Source organism: Triturus cristatus, chromosome 3_1, assembly GCF_964204655.1.
Source record: "Triturus cristatus chromosome 3_1, aTriCri1.1, whole genome shotgun sequence".
Classification (NCBI taxonomy): domain Eukaryota; kingdom Metazoa; phylum Chordata; class Amphibia; order Caudata; family Salamandridae; genus Triturus; species Triturus cristatus.
In genome coordinates, this window is record NC_140583.1 from 853,712,069 (window position 1) to 853,736,730 (window position 24,662).

General features: G+C 43.3%; 1 protein-coding gene across 1 annotated transcript in view; it reads left to right on the forward strand.

The window, feature by feature from the left end:
* Positions 1-24,662, forward strand: part of LOC146861181 (dynein axonemal heavy chain 11-like) — a 2,741,463-nt gene that overhangs the window by 1,546,336 nt on the left and 1,170,465 nt on the right. Inside the window, exon 46 of the mRNA XM_085646213.1 lies at positions 15,541-15,683. Coding sequence (XP_085502339.1) covers positions 15,541-15,683 — 143 coding nt within the window. The remainder of the gene's footprint in view (positions 1-15,540; positions 15,684-24,662) is intronic.

A 24,662-nucleotide genomic window follows, 5' to 3' on the forward strand; every position in this document is an offset into this window, starting at 1 on the left:
AGCTGATTTGATTAAGCTGTTGGACGAGCGATTGAGGGCGATTATATCGGCAGTCTTGGATAGACTCAGTAAGATTGACGATAGACTTATTCTCATTGAACGTCATATTGCGGGTCAAAGTGCACCGGTGTTAAGGCCTAATCCATCTGATCTACATCCCCTAAGTGAAGTCACTTCTAGAGTGTCTGAACTGGTTGACTCTATGTCAACTCCTGTTGCTGGCCCTATAATCCCCTTACCACCTGCCCGGGGAATCAATGGTGTTAGCCCAGGGCGGAGGGGTCATACTGAAAGACGAAGTTCTCGGGGGGAGCCTACACATAAGGATCGTCCACTAAACTTGCCACCAGAGGCCTGCCCATATACGGTTATTTTGGCCAATGTCCCGAAAATTTGTGATGGCAAGGAAGAGCATTGGTCCTCCCTGAAAAATAAAGCCCTCCACTATTTGGCTGGGAAGACAGTCTTGGGGAGTCACCTCTTTGATTGTTTTAAAATGGTGAGAAGGGTCCCTTGGGTGGGGAAGTCCAATAAGACTCTGAAGGGTGACTGTGTCGTTGTGAATTTTAGTTCCCCTGATATAGTTGACCATATTTTAAGACAAGCAGGGTCTATTAGAATTCAACAGGACTATGTTAATGTTCTCCCAGTGGGCTTTTTTTATCCACCACTCTTTTTGGGGCCTGTTAGATTGAGAGAGCACCCCTTTCAGCACGTCCCTGCAAGTAAATCACTGCTATTAAGTAACAGATATGAAGTCCTTAGTACTTTAGATGTTAATGACTGACTCAGGATCGATGGAGTTTATACCCATAATTATGTATCCAGTGCAGTTTCTTCCAATTCTTTTGGGTTTTTATCTCCCAGGACACCTGCTGTGGATAATATTGTCAATTCCAGTGCTCTAATAGTTAAAACTTTACCTTTACAGACAGAGCTTGCTATAAGAGTTACGCAGAGGCGCCCTGAGGTAGTTTCTGTAGTTAGGAGTGGAATAGCTCCTATCATTAATTTCGATAATTTGGGTGTTGAGTTGCCTTCTAATGGAGTAGAAGCTGATCTACTACCTCTTTCACTTAATTTGGAAAATTGTTTAACAAAAGAGCGAGTGTGTGTAGAAGGCACTCCAGCAATAGATATAATTACTGCTTTATCATGGAATATTGCTGGTCTTCGCTCTAAACGAGGTGATCAAAACTGGAGGGCTTTTCTTTCCACTTATCATATAATTGCTTTACAAGAAACATGGGAGGCTACAGATCCTTACTACCTGGATGGGTATCAGTCCTTTACCAAATATGCTGTGCCTTCTGTCATGGGGAGACCACGAGGGGGTCTTTTGTTATTATTCAGTCTAAAGTTATTATATAGCATGGAGCTGTTAGTGACCAATTCTCCTCATATTTTAGCGGTGAAAATGGAATGTGTTAATTTGCCATCATTCTTGGTGGTTAACTTTTATAACTCATTCACTAGGCTGGATGAGTTAGAGCATCTCAAAGCACTGTTCAGATTTTTGGACGAGTATGATGCAATTAATGTTAAACCTTATTTGCTTTTACTTTTTGGCGATTTTAATATTCATGTATGTCATCTTAATTGTTTTGCAAATAACCATCATGATTTTTGCCCACAAAAGGCTATCCATTTTGAACACTCTAAGGGTGGGATATATTTAGAGAATATGGTATCGACCTATCATTTACACATGCCTGTTCAAGATTTGCTGGTTCCCGTCCCTACGTTTACGGGTCAAGGCCATTGTAGTACAATTGACTACATCTTCGTATCTCGCATTCTGATGAACTTACTGGGTACTTTTCGTGTCACGCAAAATGCTTCAAGTGATCACAATCCTCTTACTCTGGAAATCAAAGTTAAGGCATTGAGGAAAGATGTTCCCTTGCCTTCGATCTCCAACACAAATCTAGAGTCTACTAGTCAGGGAAGACGATTGAGATGGGATGTTATTACCCCGGCTGATTTCCTTGAAAACTTATATGAAAGTAAAAAAGAGGATTTTAGTCTGTGTCTCTCGGCAGTGGCACAACCGAGGGTCATTCTGGGTGCCTTTGACAGAATTACTAAACAAGTTGTGGGGAATCTTACCAGTCATGGGAGACCAAGGCCCAAGAAATTTAAAAACTGGTTTGACCATGCTTGTTCTAGTGCTCATTCTGTTCTCTTATCGGCACTGAAAGAATTCGGTAATAACCCTAGTAAGATAGCAGAGGCTAGAAGATGTTACAAAAAAGCAATAAAGGACAGGAAAAACCAGTTAAAAAATAAGGCATGGGATGATTTGTCAGACGCAAGTATCCAGAAAAATAGTAGCCAGTTCTGGAAGGTGATTAATAGTCCTCTTTTTAATGAGCTGGAGAATACTAACATAGAATGTCTCATCCCGCCAGACAGATGGGTGGCCCATTTTAGTGGTCTTTACTCGGAGATTCAAGAACGTAATCCAGTAAATTATGCGGATAATACATTAGCTTCAAGAATCCTTTTTAAGGAGGAAGAAGTCCTGGAGGCCATTGAGTCAATGGCAAAAGGTAAAGCCCCAGGACCGGATGGAGTCCCCGCGGACCTTTATAGGGCTGACTCAAGGTTTTGGGCTAAACTTTTAACTCGTGTTTTTAATGCTGCATCTGAGGCCGGTGCTCCTAAATCCTGGGGCAAAGCTGTTATTGTCCCTCTTTTTAAAAAAGGTTCAAGAGAAGATCCGGCTTGTTACCGGCCTATTTCTCTCTTGGATTCTGCCATGAAAGTAATGGGTAAAGTTGTCCTTGCTCGCTTAACAGTGTGGTTGGAGGAGAAATCTATAATCTCTGACCTACACTATGGGTTCAGACAAGGAAGGGGTACTGTAGGCCAATGCCTTAATTTACATCTCATTATTGGGAAATACACGGTCGCTAAGCAGGGGTCCTCCATTTAGCTTTTATGGATTTGTCCACTGCTTTCGACCTTGTAAATCGGCAAAAATTATGGGCCTTATTAGCCGTTTTGGGGCTTGATCCGGTACTGATTTCCTTCTTGGCTGTTATCCACGAGGACACTACCGCAGTTGTCCGCTATAGTGAAGACGGGAGTCAGACAGATGCTTGGCAGGTAAAGCGTGGAGTAAGGCAGGGGTGTATTCTTGCCCCCCTACTTTTCTCGCTTTACATTAACAATTTGGGCGTGGTTTTAACTTCGGTTAGTAAAGATATTCCCAAAGCCGGCTCTAAAATGATCCCCGCATTACTATATGCGGATGACACTGTTCTGTTGGCTAGAACCGCGAGAGGTTTACAAGCTCTTTTAAATGGATTTTATGATTTTATGGTCTCTTTAGACTTATTAATAAATTTTAAAAAATCACATTCCATGTCAATAGGTACGGGGAGGGCGAAAAGGGTGAAATTTTTCTGTAATGGGCAGGAATTAATAAAAGTGCAGACCTTCCCATATTTAGGGATCGTATTTGACGACAGAATATCTTGGGTCATGCAACGTGCTCAGAAAAAGAATAACCTTGCTAGAGCTACAGGTGCTCTGTTGGGCTTTGCAAAGCGCTTGGGGTGTAAACCGCTTCCTGCTCTAATAAAAATCTATAGAGCTAAGTGTATTCCCATGGCCCTATATGGTAGTGAGGTCTGGGGTTATAAGGCCTCTCCTGACATCCAAACAGTAGAAAATACTTTTTTTCGGAAACTGTTGTCTCTTCCCCCTTCTGCACCAATTTTTAACATACATGAGGACCTGGGGGTGGGATATCTCGCTGACCAAATATCTGTGGCCCCGTTACTAGGTTGGCTGAGGGTTTGGGCGCAGCAGCCACCAAATCTAAACCAACAAATTATTCAAGATTGCTTGTCCCTAGATGAAGCTATGTCTATCCCATGGATCTGCTATATTAAAAACAACTTGAAGTCGCTTGGCTGTCTTGAACTGTTTACCAGTCCTTGTGCGCTGAGTAAAGAGCAAATCAAGGCCATTAAGACCCAATTTTTGACTAGAGCAATGTTGTCAAGGGAAGGAGATGAGTTGGGGAAACCGACAGTTAGGAGGTTTGTTATGTTGAGTTTAGGTGGTGAGATCCAGCCTTACTTAACCTACATCAACAAACCTTTCCATATGTTTTTGCTAATAAGGTTTAAGCATGGTATGCTCCCTTGGCTCTTGGCCTACCCCAAAGGCTTTTTCAAAGAGGTAACTTTGGGGCCTTGTCCTTGTGACAACATCTCTGAACAAAATACGTTGCACATGTTATTTTTTTGTAAATTTTACTCTTCTCAGCGTAAAAAATATATTCTTCCGATTTTCAAGAATCGTCAATTTGAGCAAGTAAGGCCTGCGTTGGCCTATCTACAAATGTTGGAGTCTCCTCTGATTTGTTTTGGGGTTGCGAGCTTCATCGTGGGTGCTTTAAGATCTAGAAATAGGGCTCAGTCTACTTAGTTATTCCCCTAATTTCCCAATGAGTATTGTGCCTAACAAACTGTTGAAGATGGAATTTTGAAGGAGAAATGATTTTATAGATTGTAATATTGCTGAATTAATTGAAAGACATACTTTTATTGTATTTAGTGCCAAATTGTATTGTATTTATCTTTTGTGTTAAAAAAAAATGTTGTAATTGCATTTGCCTGTACAATGAATTACTGTTCTGTGCTTTGATGGTTTTAAAATTTTAACCGAATAAAGCAAAAAAAAAAAAGAAAAAAAGAAAGAGTCTGGCAGTTCACGGACTGTCACACTCGTGGTGTGGTGGCAGTAGCGGTTGTAATGACCCTAGTGGTTGTGCCACCCTGGGACCACTGACTTCGCCAGGGAACCGCCATTCCCTAGCGGTGGCGCGGCAGTCCGGATGCATCCATATGCATGGCGAGACCACTGTGGTACTGCCAAGCATAGTACGAGTTTTTTCTTTGTCAGGTTTTCATGGCGGTTTCTCCTCCATGAAAACCCTGGTGGAGAGGAAGCATCTTACGAGTTTCCTCTCTGCCAGGGTTTTCATGGTGGTTTCTCCTCCATGAAAACCCTGGTGGAGAGGACCCAGGCCCCCTAGTGCCTCACGCCCTGTGGATGCACACAGGGGAACATAACATGTGCCTCCCTGTGTGCATGCACAGAAGTTCCAGCACTGCATGGACTTTTCAGGCTGGAACTTTTTTTGACGTTCCCATTGCAGTGGCTATTTAATAGGCACTGCTGTGGGAACGCCAAAGGAATCACCCGCCAATGACAAAAAAAGTAATTATATGGTGGGTGGTTCTCACTGTCCAACTCGTAATCGGCTCCTTAGAGTGTGGCCACCATCTGGACGCCCCAAGCCACTCCATCAGTTCATTTTTAATACACATTTAGTGTAATAGATCTGAAACTTTTTCTATTTGATTTAGGTTAAAAAATATTTTAATATTTTATATTAATATTTAACATTAAAATACTTTGACTAAATTATTTAAAATGTAAGAAACATTTTTACTTATCCTTATAGTTTATGTTAGGGAGACCTCCACCTATGGGTGAAAAATTACAAATAATAACTTTATACTCATACATGTGACTTCACTCTGTGGTTTCAGGGTGTTGGAACATGTAAGTCTTCACTTTGTAATAGGGGTGGGCGGAATTTGCGTAATTGCGTTACGCAAATCTCCGCGAAACGGTAAAAAATCTCCGCGAACACGCAGAAATTCCGCGAACACGCAGAATTGCTTGTTCGCGATGCTTTTTTCCTGTTCACAATTGCTGTTTGCGTGCTCGGGGAGAAATATCTCGCGAACACGCATTTTGAGAACGCGAACAAGCAAAAATTTCGCGAAATCGCGGAAAGCAGACTTTTGAGCAATTTCGCGTTCTCCGCGGAACGCGAAATTACGCAAATTCCGCAAATTCCGCGAGCGGAACGGAATTTACCGCCCAGGCCTACTTTGTAATATCTTTACACTTGGAAATGATCATTAGCCCAAAGTAGTAAAGTTGATGCAAAGTTTAAGAGTACCTTTACACGTAAGGAAATCTACACATGTAAATTCACCTTTGTGAATAGGACCTGTATTGTTTGTCAGATGCCCAAAAACAAGCGATACCCAGAGGCACTTACTGAACTGCACATTATACTGATTGCGTACCAACAATGCATCAATTTGTATGGTAAACTCTAATGAATGAAAACTGGGTATGAAGGACATCTATGTTTCCTATGAGTTCAAGATACTAAGTTTATGAATAGTGGTTACTAGTACAACCCTGACCTTGTGGTTACCCATATATTAAGTGATTCAAAGGCTTTTTTTTTTACAAAATGTGTTTCCTCCTGTACAGTGGTATACATTCAGAAGCCGAAATTTAAGAGAAATTAAACTGCTAATAATAAATGTTCTATTATTTTCTATTCCCACACTTCTCCCAATAAACATGATAGCCCATTTTTGCTACTGGGCCTATTCCCTGCAACATAATAGGGCTCAAAATGTGACTTGGAAGCATTAAATATTCACCATGAAATTCGGTCTGATTTGGCGATATTGGTAGCTGTGGTATTTGGGTTCAGGCTGTGCAGCCACCCAGAGAAACCTATTAAAGTTAAACATTTCTCATAACTAGGCACCAAGGAGTGTTCAGGGTGGTATGACTTGCGTGGAACCCATAAAGCTTTCCTACCCAAAATTTCCTGCAAACCTCAAACTCTGCCAAAAATCTTGCTTGTAGCCCATTACACCTGCAGATACCAATTGACTTAGTCCCGTAATCACATTTATTGGTTACAGAGCTTTAAAGGTTTATTGATTATGGGGCATTATATGTTTATTTACAAATTCTTGCTTCTTTTGCCAATTCCCACAGTGTTCGAAAGACATATTTCAAGCTCATTGATCTTATGTGCCTGTCCTTCTTTTGCCCTCCTATCTTTTCCGTACAAAAAAGCATTAAATATATACCAGAGAAAGTGTCATCAAGTTGTGCCAAGATTTCTAGTGAAACATTTAGTCATGCGATTTTGGATCTCATCCATTAATGAGGCTTTTTTGACACTTCCAGAAATATTTTCCTTTTCAATGTTCATCTCTTTACAGAGGATCCAGGTACTGGTGCATCTAGTATCATTTGTACTCTCATCTGATCAGAAGGATGAGTGGGAAAATGTGATATTTGTTAATTCAAATGTTTTGCCCTAAAAGAAGCAGTTAAATGTGTCGCTTGTAATAGAATAATCTGGAAGCTACTAGGACAAGGATTTTCCAAAATTCTATTCCTTTCTGCTTTGCCATCTCAAAAGGGAAACTTCCTTATCCTTGATAGTACTCATCTATGATGAAAAGATACTTAGTTTGAAGAACACTCTGTTAAAATGTCTGAGTAATCCAGAGAGCAAAATCAGTCATACAGCAATGTATAGTCAGTAGAAAAAGGGGGAGAACACACCATTCAGGTAGACTAGGTGCTGATGTTCTGTGATTGCCATCCCTGGTAATTGGGCAGTTCCGCTGGAATGACAGTCTGTTCAGTTCAGTTTTCATGAGCTTTCAGAGAGATGTAGTTGAATTAAGGTATCAAGGGTGGATTGAGTTCTGCAGCCTTACAAGCTCAAAGATCTCAGTGTTTCTTACTTTTGATTGAGCATTGATGAATCAGTTTAGTAGCTGATGAGCTGAGGTTTGTAGCTTGAGTGTAGCATGTAGCTAGCAAATCAAGATATTAGCAAATGAGTAGAGGTTTTTAGCTTGGGTTTAGTATGGAGCTAGTTTCTGACGGTGTTTTGTGCCTTTTCACTGCAAGGCTTTATGGACTGTGTATCTTTGAATTTGATCCTTGCTTTGACTGGTAGCCAGTGAGGAACATTCAAGGCAGGCTTGATATGGTCCATTTACAAATATTGAGACACATTCTGGATGCTTAGTTTTGTTATGTTAATACATATTTATCAGGGATCTCCAGGCACCTAGAATAAGGAGCAGATAATGCTGGAAAACTGGTTATACAGTTTGTGAAAACAACTTGGTTTTCTTCTAAGTTTGGTGAGAGAGTTCTCACAGTGAAGGGAAGTGGGAATAGCATTTCAGTGCTTAGGAGTGCAATAAGAAAAGGTTGTACATCCTGATCAACATTTGTGCACTCTGGGGACCTCTGGAATGTGCCCTGAAAAGGAGTAAAGCTGTCTCCTATAGTCATATCACTGAATGTGATTTTTGACTAAAGCAGTTGCTCCACCGCAAAGTGCATTATGCACAATACGAGGTCCTATGCAGTAAAGATTTAGCATGTGTGAATTACCACCAAAGACCAGCTGTGTGTTGATATTTCGAAAAACTTGAAGTGTATTTGGTGTGGAAATTGGTAGTGAAGTGTAACAGCATTCATTTAGTCAAGTCGGGAGCCAACCAAGGTCTGAACTGATATATTTCTGCCTTCATGAGTGAGATAGAAAGTGAGATTTTGAACATTACGAGACTGGGTAATCTTACTAGAATTTTATATATGCCTCACTGATCAGATTAATGATTTGTAATGTTTCAACTCATCTTTATACAGATTTGTCCATTTGAGACCCAGACCTCCTGCATAGACTTTCTACCTTTCTCAAGCTAGATTTCATTACCTCTAACATAATGTTAAACCTGGGTGGTGAGTGCTTCCTGTCTGAATTTTTAAAACTAATTAAAGAAGCATGTTTTTCAAATCCCTTCAATAACTCAATAACATTCAATTTAGCATGTACAATCACACTGAGTGGGACAGGAAACATGGAGCGAGATAATGTCTCTTTTAAGGCTGCTAGTTAAAGGGTCTCACAGTTTTAATACATCAAATCGTTCAGAAGATAATTTATTTTGACCCTGTCAAAGGGAATGTCCCATCTAAGAATATTATGTTAGACCAAACTCATGGTTTAATATCAAGATCATTGATGTCTAAATCTAAGGACCACAGCTGGTCTAAGAAGAGACATTTTTCATGGGTAGCAACCCAAGTATTCCTATCCAGATTTAATGAGGATAGTGTATCCACAAACCGATTAGCCAGGGAATCATTTACTAAGTCATCTGATCAAGATTAAAGTAGGCCACCTGTAAAACTCTAGTCCATGAGACAAGTCTAGACACGAAAAAATCGTGACAAATTAAATATATAGCATCATGGTTATGAGGGAGGTAGGCCAAATCCATTAAAAAAATTAATATAAAACTTATAACACAGGTTCAGGAAATGGCACAGACACACAGTGGTGCTATCTTTTTGGGGAACAACCTTTACAACGCAACTTTTACAACGCACTACCGTTACAACGAAACTGTTACAACGCGAGTGCATTGACAACGCAGGACATTACAACGCAAGTCTTTACATCGACTTGCACTAGATGGCGTGCTAACATTAAAAATAGTGTAGTTTACTATACCAACACCTTCCCTACTGTTACGTGGACTGGAGTTGGAATAGTAAATTACACTTTTTTAATGTTAGCATGCCATCTAGTGCAAGTCGATGTAAAGACTTGCGTTGTAATGTCCTGCGTTGTCAATGCACTCGTAAAACTTTTGTTGTAACAGCATGCGTTGTAACAGCATGCATTGTAACGTCATACATCCATCTTTATGAACCTACTGGTCTCCACACATGCCCAGAGCTCTCTAAAAAACAAGCGTATCAGCCATATGTCGCACCTACCCAGTATAGACGAGTATCAAGCTACAATAATGCCCATAAATCACATTCACCATCCGCACAGTGAAACATCTACTTTAGCTCAAAAATGGATGTCTAGCAAATAACTGTTCCATAAAAAAGCTCCCAATCAGGGGAAGAACCCCAGTCAGTCAAATCAGCAAGAAAAAATTAATATAGCCTTATAGCACGCATATTGGGGCTATATCGGTTGTTAAAAGCCCTGAAACCGAGCTATAAGCCTAAGCCGCGGGCGATGGCCTATAACAAAGGAGCGGGCCATTAACAATCAATATAGTCCAAGGCAGAAGGGCTATAAGGCTATCAGAACTTCCAACCACTAAGGATAGAACGTTCTGAAGTAAAATTGGAGAAACATGAAGACAAACATTGGAATGTTGGAGCTCCAAGCTTATATCAGTCATTATAAGGCCAGAGTCACTGCATGTCTTCACTGGAGCTCTAAACATTCCAATGTTCTAACATAGCCTTAGTGCCCGAACTAGCGGACTCTACTGGCCATTAAAGGCCCCCTCCAGCATTAAAGGACCGAGCCGTAGGGAGCGGGCCTTTAATGGCCGGTAGAGCCCACTAGGACTGCTCTAAGGCTATTGGAACATTCCGCCCCCAAAGGGCAGAATGTTCTAATTACCGAAAACAAAGCCCTCTCGGAGCGCGAGCTGGTTTAAATCCCCTCGGGCTCCAGAAGACTTTTGTTCACAGCAGCAGCTCTGAACAAAATCAACATTGAATGTTGCTCTACGGGCTTCTACTGTCCCTGAAAAGCCCAGAACACTCCATTGTATTCAATGGAGCGCTCCACATTCAAATGTTCCAATATAGCATTATAATCCACTGCTAAGGGCTATACTGATTGCTAAAGGCCCTGAACCCGAGTTATTGGCCCAAGCGACATGCTAGGGTCTATAACAAGGGGAGGGCCTTCAACAACAAGTATAGCCCGAAGCAGAAGGCTATCAGAACATTCCGCACACTAAGGGTAGAATGTTCTAAATAAATAAAGGGAGAAACAGAAAGACAAACATTGGAATGTTGGAGAAGAAAGCTTATACCATATAATATAAGCCCCAGCCACTCCATTGTCTTCAATGAAGCTCTCAACATTCCAGTGTTCTAATATAGCTTTCTAGACCACCATAGCGGGCTATACTGACATTAAAGGCCCACTCCAGCATTCAGCGAGGGCCTTTAACAAGGAAGCTAGAGCGGTATAGCCCAGCTACGGCAGACTATAAAGCTATTAGAGCATTCCACCCCATGAGGGCAGAATGTTCTACTTAGAAAAATGAAGGCCTCTCAGAGCCTGATGGGGTTGAAATCAGGGCCGGACTGGGAACCGAAACCAGCCCCAGTAAACTGCTCAGCCGCCCCCCGGGAGTGGGGCAGCCAAGCTGTTTTTTAGGGCAGGTTTTGACCGATTTTGTTACAGGGGGCCAATATTGCCGCCCCGGTAACAAAAACAGCCCCCAGGGGCCAAACATCAGCCCCCCCCACCCCGCCCTGGCGGCCCACCAGGAAAAAGCCCGGTGCCCGCAATGGCCAGTCCGGCCCTGGTTGAAATCCCCCTCGGCTCCGAAGCCTTTGTTCATAGCTGTTGCTGGCAATGTTCTACCGCTAACAGCCACATGCAGGGCCACGGCTGTTAGCTGTTGAACATTCAGAGCAAGAGCTGCGAAAGGGGCCTAAAGTCAGCCCCTGTTTTTGCCCGGCCTGGCTGAATTTCTTATTGTAGTTCAGCCAAGCCTGGGAGACCCAGAAGCTGAGTAGCATTAACCCCTCCCTCCTTCTAAAGCCCTAGTGACACTGAGCTACAGGAGGGAAGGGCAAAGGCTGCATGTGCCCTCCTGTATGGTCTCTGACTTTCCCTTTCCTCTGCCTAAACAAGATATATTTTCAAAAGGCAGGGTAACGAAAAAGGCAGAAGCTGTGCATTAGGACATTTTCATGTGGAGAGCAGTGGGCCTATACCAGTTCACATAGGCCTCTGCTGCTCCATTGTTTTAAATGAACCTCTCAACATTCCAATGTTGTAATATAGCCTTAGAGCCTGACCTAGCGGGTTCTTGCAGCCATTAAAGGACCACTCCAGCCTTAAAGGCCTGAGCCGAAGGTGAGGGCCTTTAACAAGAGAGCGGGCCTTTAATGGCCGGTACAGCTCGCTAGGAAGGCTCTAAGGCTATTAGAACATTCCAACCCTATGTTCTAATTACTAAAAACAAAGGCCTCTTGGAGCCAGAGGGGGTTTTAATCCCTTTGTCTCCGAGAGGCCGTTATTCGGAGCAACAGCTGTGAAAGCAGTGGCGGCTCGCCGAGGGTGTGCTGCGGGGTGGTGGGCAGGGGCAGGGTGGGGGGGTAGTGGTGTCCGACATACGACGGACGGGAGTAAGTTAAGTAATTAAATAAATAAAACAATTTACATTGTGCTGAGTTGACGATGCAGCGCGCGCAAGGTAAATAGTTGTATTTATTTAATTGCTTACCTTACTCCTGTCCATCGTATGTTGGACTCCACTACCCCCATGCCCCTCCCCCACCCCGCCCTACCACCACCACGCACTTCCTCGGTGAGCCGCCACTGTGTGAAAGGAAAGCAACATTGGAATGTTGCTCTGCGGGCTTCTACCGACCTGTAGAAGCTTGGAGCACTCCATTGTATTCAATGGAGTGCTCAACATTCCAATGTTCTAATAGAGCATACACCGGTGGGCTCTGACCTTTAACAAGGCATCATTTCCTCAACAATGATGGAATTGTGCCGCCTGGGATTGGAGGATTCTAGGGACAACAGGGTTGAGGATGACAGAAAAACAATTTTAATTTCTAACAGCGTTTTTTCCCTGTGCAAACCTAATGGGAAGATTACTAAAAGAAAAGCACATGTGTACATTTACACATTATGCTCCCGCAAGTGTATAATTTATAGGCATTTTGGTAAGCCCCATGAGGGAAGAATGTTCTAATTAAACAACATAAAGGCCTCTAGGAGTTTGAGAGGGTTGAAATCCCCCTCGGGCTCCGAAGCCTTTGTTTCACAACTCTTGCTGTGAATATTCTACAGCTAACAGTGTGCGCAGGGCCAGTTGTTAGCAGTTGAACATTCACATCAAGACCTGTGAAAGGGGGCTGAAGTCAGCCCCTGGTTATGCCCGGCTCTGCTAAACTGCTTTTTGCAGTTCAGCCAAGCCAGGGAGACCCAGTAGCTGAGCAGCATTCACCCCACCCTACTTCTGAAGCCCTAGGGACAGTGAGCTACAGGAGGAGGGAAGGGTGAAGGCTGAGTGTGTCCTCCTGCACGGCCATTGCCTTTCGCTTTCCTCTGCCTAAATAATATATTTTCGAGAAACAGGGGAAGGAGAAAGACAGATGCTGTGTATTAGGACACTGAAATGTTGAGAGCAGCGGGCCTATACCAGTTAATATAGGCCACTGCTGCTCCATTGTCTTCAATGGAACTCTCTACATTCCAAAATTCTAATTTAAGTTATAGCATACATTTAACAGCGTTAGAACATCCTTCTTCACAAAGCCTGACAATGAGTGTGTAGATGATGTTTCAAATGTTCAGACGGGACATGACAAGGGCTCTAGTCAGTCTTTAGTGGGAGACGCGTGAAGTGTGACAATAAATACATGACTATTCTATCTAATCACTCCTTCATGATATCAGTTTTGATGGGAGCACTGTTTTCTTTCCATTTTCCATGGACCTTAGTGACATACAAAATAAATATCTATTGCAGTAGTCCGACAAACAGGCTCTGATTCACAAAGTACCTCCACACTCGGGGCCGAGGCACTGCAGTCGTGGCGGGACCTCCGCCACAAGTGCAGTGAGACCGCCACTACTGCGTGAGCCTCCGCCCCAAGGGGCATATCAACAACAACCGGCGATACTTATCGCTGAGTGCACTTGGCGCTCAGATAATTATCGCCAGCTAGCGCCGATTTTTATCGCTGAGATAGCGTGCTATTAGCAACGCTTATCTCAATAGCGATAAAAATCCTGGTGCTAAGTGGCTAACGTGAGATTATCGCTGGAAACCCAGCGATAATCTCACGTTAGCTTGTTGATAGGGACAGACAAACTTAGCCATGATATCCTCCTTCCATAGGATATCATGGCTAAGTCAGAAAAATACCAGACGTAAAAAAGCAGCGTTAACCGCGGTTAGCGCTGCTTTTTTTGTCTCTAACAGGGTTAGCGATATTCTTGATAATAGGAGAAATGTCGCTTAGCGACATTTCTCCTATTATTTTACTCTGGAACGCCCCCTTTGCATCTCATTAGAGATGCAAGGAAAAGCGTAGAGTAAAAGGGTGCTAACATGCAAATTTGCATGTTAGCACCCTGTTGTTGATAGGGTGCCAGTTTTATCTCTGCTTTTTTGGCTTTTAAAGCCAAAAAAGCAGAGATAAAGCCCTTGTTGATATGCCCCCAGGAGCGGAGGCTCTTTGTGAATCAGAGCCACAGTGTCCAACGTCGTGAAAAAAACCTGCACTCTGACGTGAGTTGCTGAATTCACGGCCTGACTTTAATTTGACTCGGTGGAATGGAGTCAAATGAAAATGTGACCATGGTGGCTGAAAACGGCACAAAAAAGACACCCTCGGGTCCCAGTGATCAAATTGCGAGGGACAGTGGCGTGGCAAGGGTGCCATGGCCCCGGTGCAAGCAAGGAAAATGACCCTTTTGACTCCTGTTGGGGTAGTAAAAAGACTGCAATTATTAAGGTTCAACGGGGCCTCGCAGGGCTCTGGGTCCCGGTGCCACAGACCCTGCTGCTCCACTGTTTATCTGAATTGATTTGAATTGTGAAGATTGAAAGCAATATGAGCAGCTTTTTATTACTACGGCGAGCTACGTTTACAGTTCTGCAAAATATGCCTGGGAAGATGAGGAGCGTTGTTTACTTTTAATGAGCAGAGGGGAGGATCATTTGCCGCAGAACATTCTGAAAATGTCTTCATGAACAATAGGACTTTATCTCAATCGACTGATTATACAGCATGTTCAATGTAAAATGACAGCGTTCCGTACTGTGACATATTCGTAAATATCATTTTGTGCTCCACTGCCCTCTAACTAGGTTTGCAAGAACTTCTTGAGCAAAGCAAAAGGTTAATGTATTTTTATATATGGAAATTTAGCTTTTAGAACAATATATTTGTCATCATGACCTGCTTTCAGCTGAACTTTTTTTCTAGTGCAAGCAAACCTCACACGGTGTGTTCAGGCCGGACTGGGAACCAAAACCGGCCCTGGCAAAGTGCACGGCCGGCCCCCCGGGGTTGGGGGTGCCGCCGAGCTCTTTGCCAGGGCCGGTTTTCGGCACATTTTGTCACAGGGCCGATTTTTCAACTATACTGAAAAAACGGCCCTGAAATAAAAACGGCCCAGAGGCCCAAAACCGGCCAACACCCGTGCGGCCCCGGGGGATTGCCTGGTGCCCGCTACGGCCAGTCCGCCCTATACACCTCACAGGTTCTATAAGGCGTGCTGCAATTACGTGGTTACCGCTTTCACCAGTTCACAGAGCCTGAACACTACCACTCAGGTCTGGTCTTCTTTCAGAAGATTGGGTTGAACAACCAATCTGAATTTACCATGCCAAAAAGAAGCTATATTCTGCTATAGTAAATAATGTCCTAATATTATAGAAAGTGACAGATGGCTCATTCAACCTGCTACTAAAGCTTTTGAATACACCGTCAATCCCCAAATTAAACATGCATTGTGCACATCCATTTGTTGGTTTATTTATCCTAAATAGATTATTATGGCATAAGTAATGGTTGTTGCACCTACAAAAGCGGGCACGTGCAAATACCTCACAATGCTGAAACTATTTTTTTTTTTTACAGGTGATATTCCAGATTTATTTAGTGAAGAAGAGGTTGACAGCATCATTTCCTCAACAAAGATGGAACTGCGCGGGCTTGGACTGGCAGATTCCAGGGACAACTGCTGGCAGTTTTTTATTGACAGAATCCGTCGACAGTTAAAGGTGAGCGATTAGAGGTTTGAGGATGACAGAAAACCAACTTTAATTTTAAACGGCGATTTTCCTCCGTGCAAAACTAATTGGAAGATTAGCGTAAGAAAAGCACAAGTGTACACTTACACATTATGCTTCTACAAGGGTACAATTTATAAGAGTTTTGGTAAGCACATACATTTGCATCCGATACACACCTTCCCTTTGCATGACATAATGTATATATGAATGTGTCAAGTATTCAAATATAGTTTTGACTTATGTCTATTTAAAATATCTATGCCTCCTTAAGGTATGCATCTATAGGGTTGGGAAAGATGTCTTTCTCACAAAGCGGTATTTTTTACTTTCACTATAATCATTTGTACGTGTTTTCCTATACACACCATATGGTATTGGATATGCTATTTCACTTTGATTGATTAGAGGTTTTGTATTCAAATGTTTGTTCTGGCACTAGAAGGCCCATCACACATCCGAATCAGATCGCCTGCAAGCAAAGATATGTCTTTATTCCTCAAGCGTGGATAGTTGCAGTGGCGGCTGTTATTTACCAGGAGTGGCGGGAGAGGAAGGGGGGTTGTAAATGAAAAAAAATATTTTAAAAAACGACTTTCCTTCCTGCCGGCTACCCGCCAGCCGCTGCCTCTCTCTCCTCTGAAGCAGTAAATAGGAAGCAACCAGGCTCCTGACTCCCCTAGCCAATCACAACACTGCAATGCAGCATTGTGATCGGTCTGAGCGCTAAGGTTCAGCGCTCAGACTGGGAATTAAGACCTGGGCATGTTCTCCACCCAGGCAGTAATGCAGCTGGGGTGTGGGTGCAGAACATGCAAATTGTGAATATAGCACTTTACTATGCGTGCTATTACCACGCAGTAGGTTACAATGCGGTTGTTACAACGACTTCCGCTAGGAGGTTTCGCTGGACTTAGGAATTGTATAAATTACTATTCCTACTCCAGTTAGCGCAACAGCAGGGAATGTGTTGGATTTAAAATCCAACACATTCTCTGGTGCTGCACGCCACCTATCGCAAGTCGTAAAAATAACTTGCGATATAAAGCCACGCGTGGTAACATCACTGTCGTTGTAATGACCGCGTTGTTACCTACCTGCGTGGTAACAGCAGCGTTGTAAATGCTGTTTCCCGCAAATTGTGTATGACTGTTTGGCCGGGCCGATCAAACAGTTATGAGCACTTTAGCGTGGAGCAACCACTCCTCCTCCTGGCCAAGGACGTCCTGACGAATACAGTTGCTTCTAGTTTTAAGAAAAAGGGGGTGGGGTAACCAGTCAAGTGAACATTCTACCTCTTAATTTGTCTAGAGGGTCCGGGTCAGACATAATATAATCTGGAATCACTGAGATATGGCAGTGCTGGCCTTATACTGGTAAGTTTGAGAAAGGACTAAAAGATCAGTGTGAAGAAGGTGTCTGGTAGGCCTAAGAGGAGACCAATATGCCAATGCAAAGTGGACAGGCCCTAGAACCCAAATAACTAGGTAAAGTGGTGAGAGAGATAGCGAGAGTCAAATACAGGCTAGGTTATTGCATAGTAGATGGTAATGGTATGATGTATTAGTTTTGCATTGACCATTTTATTAGTTAAAAAACTAAAGTGGTGGGGAATTATTTTTAGTTTTTTCTTGTCTCAATAATAACATGACCTTTATTCAACTTTAAAGTTTGCCTGTGCTGATTTCATTGCTCCTTTTCGTCCTTCAATGACAAGCCAATTAGTTTGATCCCAAAGAGATACTCCTCCAGTTGCTAGCCCAAGAGAAGTGGCTTCAAATATGCACACCCCGTGTTGACACCATTGCATACACACACATATATTGTCTCCACACCCATACCTGCCTAAAGAGCTGCACTTCACACCAACAATGCCCCTATGGAGCTTGAGGTTACATTTTGTTCAAAATAGTGACACCTCACACAGATCCCAACAGAAGCATAGAGCTTTGCAGACACTTCTTCAAAAGAACTGCATCTCTCAAATACAACAAGGAAGAGTTCTTCCTTTCAGAGACACTGCCCGTTGGTGCTACATAATTAAGGCGACAAGATGCCTGCAAGTTACAGGGAGAATTACTTTTCCAGACCTGGGTTTTGCTTTTACATTATTAGCTAGTGTGTTCGACCAATTAGTTGAAATAAAATTAACCTAGACTACAGCTCCCAGAATGCACTGGTATGGCAAATCAAAACTGGAAGGGGTGAATAAGGTTAGAGAGACAGAAAGAGGGGATAGAGAGATGAGGAGACAAGGGATAGGGAAACGTGAGAGAGGAAATGAGAGGGAAAGGAATGGAAAGGAAAGAGAGATTGGGAGAAATGGGTGGGCTGGTAAATTAAGTGCAAAGGAGGGAGGATGGTAGAGTGAGATTTGGAGAGAGAGAGGCACTGGGAAAGAGAGCGCGAGAAAGTGAGTGATAGACAGCGAAACAGGGTGTACTGAGAGATAGAGGCACCGATCTGCTAGAATAAAATGTCTTCACAGCGAATGGGAGGTAGGGTGGAGATTCGAACGTGGCGTGGCAGGTGAGAGTAAAAGAAGCAGAGCCACTGCACGTTTTTTCCAAATAATGCATTGCGGCAGGGTTGTTATTTCTCCTATAGGTCTTTAACAGCCAAGTACAGCCAACGAGACAGAAGTCACTGCCTGTCTACGGGAGGGAATCTGTTGAAACTAATTGGTGCCTAGCATTTTATGGAAATAGTTCTCTGGTGGGACTTCCCGCCATTGTAGAAGGATTCTCAGGTATCATTCCAGACAGAAGCACACCACTCACAGCACAACTGCAAGAGCAGTCAGACATCACCCGCACACACCACGCGCAAACACGCGTGCACACACGCAGAGGCGCACTCACATAACCTAAAAAGACACACTGAATGAAGACAATAATAGACACGCTCACACAGACAAGGCAATAGATGCACACATGCAAAGAGATGCACTCGCGCACAGACTCACAAATATACGTAAATCACGAACAGACACAAACACTATGCAATACACACAAACACATTCCCTACAGAGACAACAATAATCTCCCTTTCTCTCTCTCTCTGTGCCCGCCCCTCGCCCCACAGGTTCCTCTGGACCTTTGCACCGCAGACCTTGCACGGGTGTCACCAGAAGTGATGTGTCTTCATTGACCCGGGATAGAAAGCATGCCCTCTACTGCCCCATGTCTGCCGCCACTGTCACCTCGTACCGTGCTTGAAGATGGGCTGTGTTTATTCTAACCACCTGTACGGCCCGCACCGGACGGACCGGCGGTGCAGGGGGTCAAGCGTCCCTCCTTGCCCCCCCTGTAGAACCCCATGCTCCTGGCCCCAGCTCTGGCAGACCAGCCCTGCCTCGCACCAGTACACAAAAAACTAAAATGATGATAACACTGGTTATTATCATTTTAGTTTTCCTTTGACTGCTGCTCACAGAGCAGTGGAGCGAAGCTCCTCTTCCATAGCAGAGGAGCTGCCTGTAGATAGTTGTTTCTTTCCTAAGCGTGATAAGCAGTCAGTGCCAAAATCCAGGCCCCAGATATGAGAAGGCAAAGCCACCCTCTTTGGCCAGCATGGCATGCAGGCTGGAACAGAGGAAAATGTAAGTTTAGATTTCAAATAGGAAGGGCCAGAGCCATTAAAAAAAACATTAGAGCAAACTCACAAGATTTCCCTATATTGAATAGGAAGCCAGAGTGATTTCACAAAAAGTGGCAAAGCAGAAGTCCTGGGTGACTGCTGTATTTTGAACAGTCTGGGGTACTTCACTAGGTAAGTAGGAATCCCCAAATAAAGGGAATTTCTATAGTCAAAATAAAGCAGACTAAGAGCATAATGGCATTCTAGAGCAAACCATTGGAGAATTTCACGAAGAGTCAGATATAGTTAAAGCAATTGACAGCACCTTTTTGCACTTAAGCAGAAAGGAAAGAGAAGAATCAAAGAGAACGCCAGTATTTCCCACAGAATTGCATGGATTAAGGGCTTGGGCCAAGTGTGTGGGCCACCAACTAAAAGCCCACACAGACGGTGGACCACCTAACACTAGCATGTCCGTAGTGAGCTTTAACCAGTTTGTACTCATCCAGTTGGCAACTTCAGTCCATCAGGCATGAAAATTGCCTTGAGAGACAGCACCGTCCCTGTTGAAATGAAGCACCAAGTGGATATTGTCTGCATAAGACAAGGAGAAAGTGTAAGAGTGAATGAGATGAAGTCCAGGGATAATATAAAGATTGAAAAGTGTGGGACTCAGAGATTGGCCTTGAGGAACTCTGCAAGGTAATAGAGAGAATTCAGATTGAAACAGAAGGCGGTGGAAAGATGGAACACGCTGTTCCAGGAAGGCTATTTCTTGTGTACAGCATATGTGCAGATGAGAAATAAAAGTGTAGGGGAAACAACATTAAAGGCTGGTTGAGATTATCAGGGTGGTACAGCCACCATGATCCAGAATCATTGTCGGCTGATCAACTACAGGAATTATGCAACCGGATAATATGTGAACCTGCAAAGGATCCGAGCTAGCATGTGAATGGATGCAATACTAGAGTTGACTATCGACATGTTTCCCTAGCACCTTTGCAGGCAGAAGTAAGAGAAAGAAAGGCCTGTAAATGGGCAGCTTTAAGAAGTTTGCTAATGTTTATTTCAACAAAGAAGCCACCAATTTCTTAAGAAAGCGTGCAAGAGAGCAGAAAGAGTTTGGAGAAAAGACTTCAATCATACTAATAAAAACAACTATCGACTTATGATTCTCAACTATAAAAAAGCCCTGAAAAACGCACAAATCTCCTTTTACAGCGAGAAAATCAGCCAGGCAGCAAACTCGTCAAGGGAGACGTTTCTTACTTTGAAAAAACTTCTAAAACCCCCCACTCCCTCAGCTGCTCGAGACCCCACATTAGAACACTGTAATGAATTAGCCAACTTTTTCGACTCCAAAATCCAAACTATACTCAAACACCTTCCACCTCTCTCTCCCTTAGGCCCATCCCCCCTTCCCATCTCCCCACACCAGAGCAATGGTATCGAACTTAGCACTTTCCAACCTATCAATGCGGAAACTCTGACCCCTATACTACAAGACCTTAAAAGCGGATCGCCCCATGACCCAGCCCCGATAAGACATCTCAAGCAGGTAGCCCCGACTATCCTGCCTCTTATAACCAACCTACTTAATACCTCTTTCGGATCCGGTATAGTGCCCACAAATTGGAAAAAAGCTGTGGTGAAGGCACTCTTAAAAAAACCTAACCTTGACCCGGACAATCTGGCCAATTTCAGACCTATATCTCTACTTCCAGGCATCAGTAAACTGGCGGAAAAACACATAAACTCCCAGCTTTCACACTATCTGGAATCCAACGAGCTGCTAAAAGTCTCTCAAACGGGCTTCCGCCCAGGCCAAGGGACAGAAACAGCAATGGTGGCGGTAGTCGAAGAATCCAGGAAAGTCATCGATGCAGGAGGATCAGTGGCAGTGATCCTCCTGGACCTCAGTGCAGCATTCGACACCGTCAACCACAACATTCTTGCCCAACGCCTAGGAAACCTTGCCATCACCGGGACAGCCCTTAAGTGGCTAAAATCCTTCCTCCACAACCGCTCCTTTCAGGTAGCAGACGGAGATTGTATCTCTAGGGAAACCCCGATACGTTGTGGAGTGCCCCAGGGCTCCTCTCTGAGCCCGACACTCTTCAACGTATACATGGCACCCCTAGAACAAATCGTCGTCCCCTACGGCATTAAACTCCTGACCTACGCGGACGACACACAGCTGGTCGTTTCTCTGAGCCAGTCAGAACCCCCTTCCATCGATCTGTATTCCTGCCTGGAGAACATAGTCAGCTGGATGAGCAACTCCCATTTAAAGCTCAACGGGGAAAAAACGGAGCTTATGGTACTAGGCAACCAGTCCCTTTTCCGCTCGGAATCTCTATGGCCGCCCAGTATGGGCCCACCACCAACCCCCAAAACTGAGATTAAAAGTCTGGGGATTTGGTTAGACGATAAACTCACTCTCAGTACCCAGGCCGAAAAAACCGCAGGTACTTGCTGTGGCTTGCTCCGATCCATTCGCAAAATTCTTCCACTCCTTCCATTCCAGTCCAGGAAACTGGTCATCCAGGGCCTTGTACTGTCCAGACTGGACTACGGCAATGCCTTATATCTAGGATCCCCAAAGAAAGTCATCTCTAAACTTCAGGTGGTGCAAAATGCGGCTGCCAGAATCCTCACTGGCACCAAAAAACGCTGCTCTGCTAAGCCTGCACTTAAAGAACTGCATTGGCTCCCGGTGGAACAGAGGGTTCATTTCAAGGCCATGTGCCTAACTCATAAAATTCTGCACGGAAAAGCACCCCCGGTCCTCAAAAATCTCGTATCCCCCCACACGACAACCAGAACACTACGCTCTACCAATGCCCACCTGACCAAGATACCCAAGTTCCAAAGATCTCGTTCCGGAGGTCGACAATTCTCAGTCCAGGCATCCAAGCTGTGGAACACTCTTCCACCGGCCCTCCGGGCTCAACCTAATCTTTTAACGTTCCGCAAATCCCTGAAGACATGGCTGTTCCCTTGATCCCTCGCTCCCTCCGGCCCCTTCTTGGAGATCTTGGTGGATTCTGTCAGCGCTGGGACGCTCTCGGGCAGCCATGCGCTCTACAAATCTCCTAAATAAAATAAACAATTCCTTCTTTCAATCAACTGGAATCATTGCTTCATAAGAGAATGCAAGATTAGGCCATTTGTAAGGACCACTGTATGCAAAACTCATAAAGGACACAGATATATTTGGGAGCCTAATTTAGTATTTATTAGCATAGAAATAATTTGGTACAAAGAGTTAAGAAAACTCAGAGAGGCAATAAAAGGAGACAAATGAGAAGAGTCCAAAGCCAAGTTGTCTGAATCATCTATAGGAACCTCTTTAAAATTGCAAATTAGATTTCAAATGTTATTGAAAAAAAAATATATAAACAAAAGGCACAGATGAGAGGGTTGATTTAAGGCAGTTGTTTTGCAGTCAGAAGAAGTTTGTTAACCTTGGAAAACATCACCCTACCCTAACCTTTATGGCAGTACCTTTCAAGGTGCACAGATGACCACTAATCCAGCAGTCATCTCTAAATTTAGCAGACAGTAGTGTCTCAGGGAGATTAGATAATGTACTCTGCCGCCGTGATATTTGGAGTACCATACGCCAAAGCCTAAGACCTGAAGTATTGTTCTTTTCCTTTTACTGCAGGTACCCAAACAGTATGGATCAGTTTTTCCTTTATTATTTTCAACAAACATTTCCCTCTGAAAAAAATGATTTTCTGGCTATTTCAATAAAATAACCATGCAGTATAATTCAATTCAATTTCAATTCAATCAGCTTTATTCGATTAAGTGTAATAATCATAAAAGCACAATATATACCTATATTAATTTGTAAAATTCATATAATATCAGTACATTCCAGAACCAGTAAAATTTGAAAGGTTTTGATTACACCATGATTGAGTTTCTACATTTTAAAACATACTTTAAAAATATTAAAACTGAAACAGTCAACTGTTCTTCTCCTAGTATTTGTATAAACAAGAAAGTGGAGCGGCATTGTCTTAAACCGCTTTTTTTTTTTAATTGGCAAATCCACCTTTTCCTATTACAAGACTAAAATTTGCCAAAAAACAGAACATGTATAGTCAATTAGATAGGCACATCGTCACATGGACATTTCCACAACTCCTTTGACCAATCATTCTGGGTGAGAAAAGTGACAAGCCTGTGGAAAATACCCAATCTCAAACAGGTCAACAAAAATCTATCATAGTCTCTTGTAAACAAACCTAAATAAGGCTGAAGTTTATCAGTTGGGGATACTAGCTGGTGTGCTTGTATCGACATTTTTTCCAGTTCCATATTTCTTCTCTTATTTTCCAGAAAGTTTAAACAACAACATTTAAGTTCTTTTCTGTTGACATCTTGTAGGCTAAGGGGCTCCAGGAAATATTCAGAGTGGCCGAGATTGCATACAAAATTTTAAGGTACTCCAGCCATCTAATGTTCAGAGCCCCATCCAATTTACCACAGTCTCTAAGTATCTGTCTATTAAACTCCAGCGATTCTGAGGTCCAGATCCTATGTCACAAGAGTACCGGTTGGATTCTGCATATAGCCACAATGTGAGACATGCCTAATTTAGTGTGGCAGATAAAAGTGGAAGTGCTATCGGGAACAATCAATAAAAATCTTAAAAACCTATTCTCGATACATTGAAATAAGTTAACATTCTCATAGCCCCAAATACCTGCCCCATAAGTGACTATAGAAATACATTTAGCCTTGTAAATCTGTAATAGGATCTCCGGGGCCCGTTTCCCCAGCTTCCTACTAAAGTTTAAAAGTGCGGCAACCACTTTGGAGAACAGTAGTCTCCTAGTCCTGATTGCCTGGGTCCAAGATCCCCTTCCCAAATATGAGAAGGTATTACAACATTCGATATGTTTCTTGCCTATTGAGATGGGTCTAAAATTCCTATTACCTGCCCCGCATTTCAGCACAAAAGATTTGGCGATATTAACTTTTAACCGTAGTTTGTCCATATAATTAGTAAAACAGCCGACTAACCTCTGCATGCCTACTGGTGCCCGAGACATAAGGACCGCATCATCAGCATACATTAATGCGGGTATGGGTCTCTTACCAACTTGTGGAAGATCCTGACACTCTTTCTCCAGGGTGCTACCCAAATCATTAATATATAATAAAAACAGGAAGGGTGCCAGGACGCATCCTTGTCTGACGCCCCTTCTCACCCTAAAGTGCTTAGTGCATTCCCTGTCAACCCCGTAGCGAATCCTAGCTTTTGCCACCATGCAGTATAAAAAATACATTCTAGGTAATGTGTAATGTGGTCCTATATATCTTTTGGCCATGTGCAGCAAGGGGTTGGATACAGGGCTTGGCCTCAGAGAG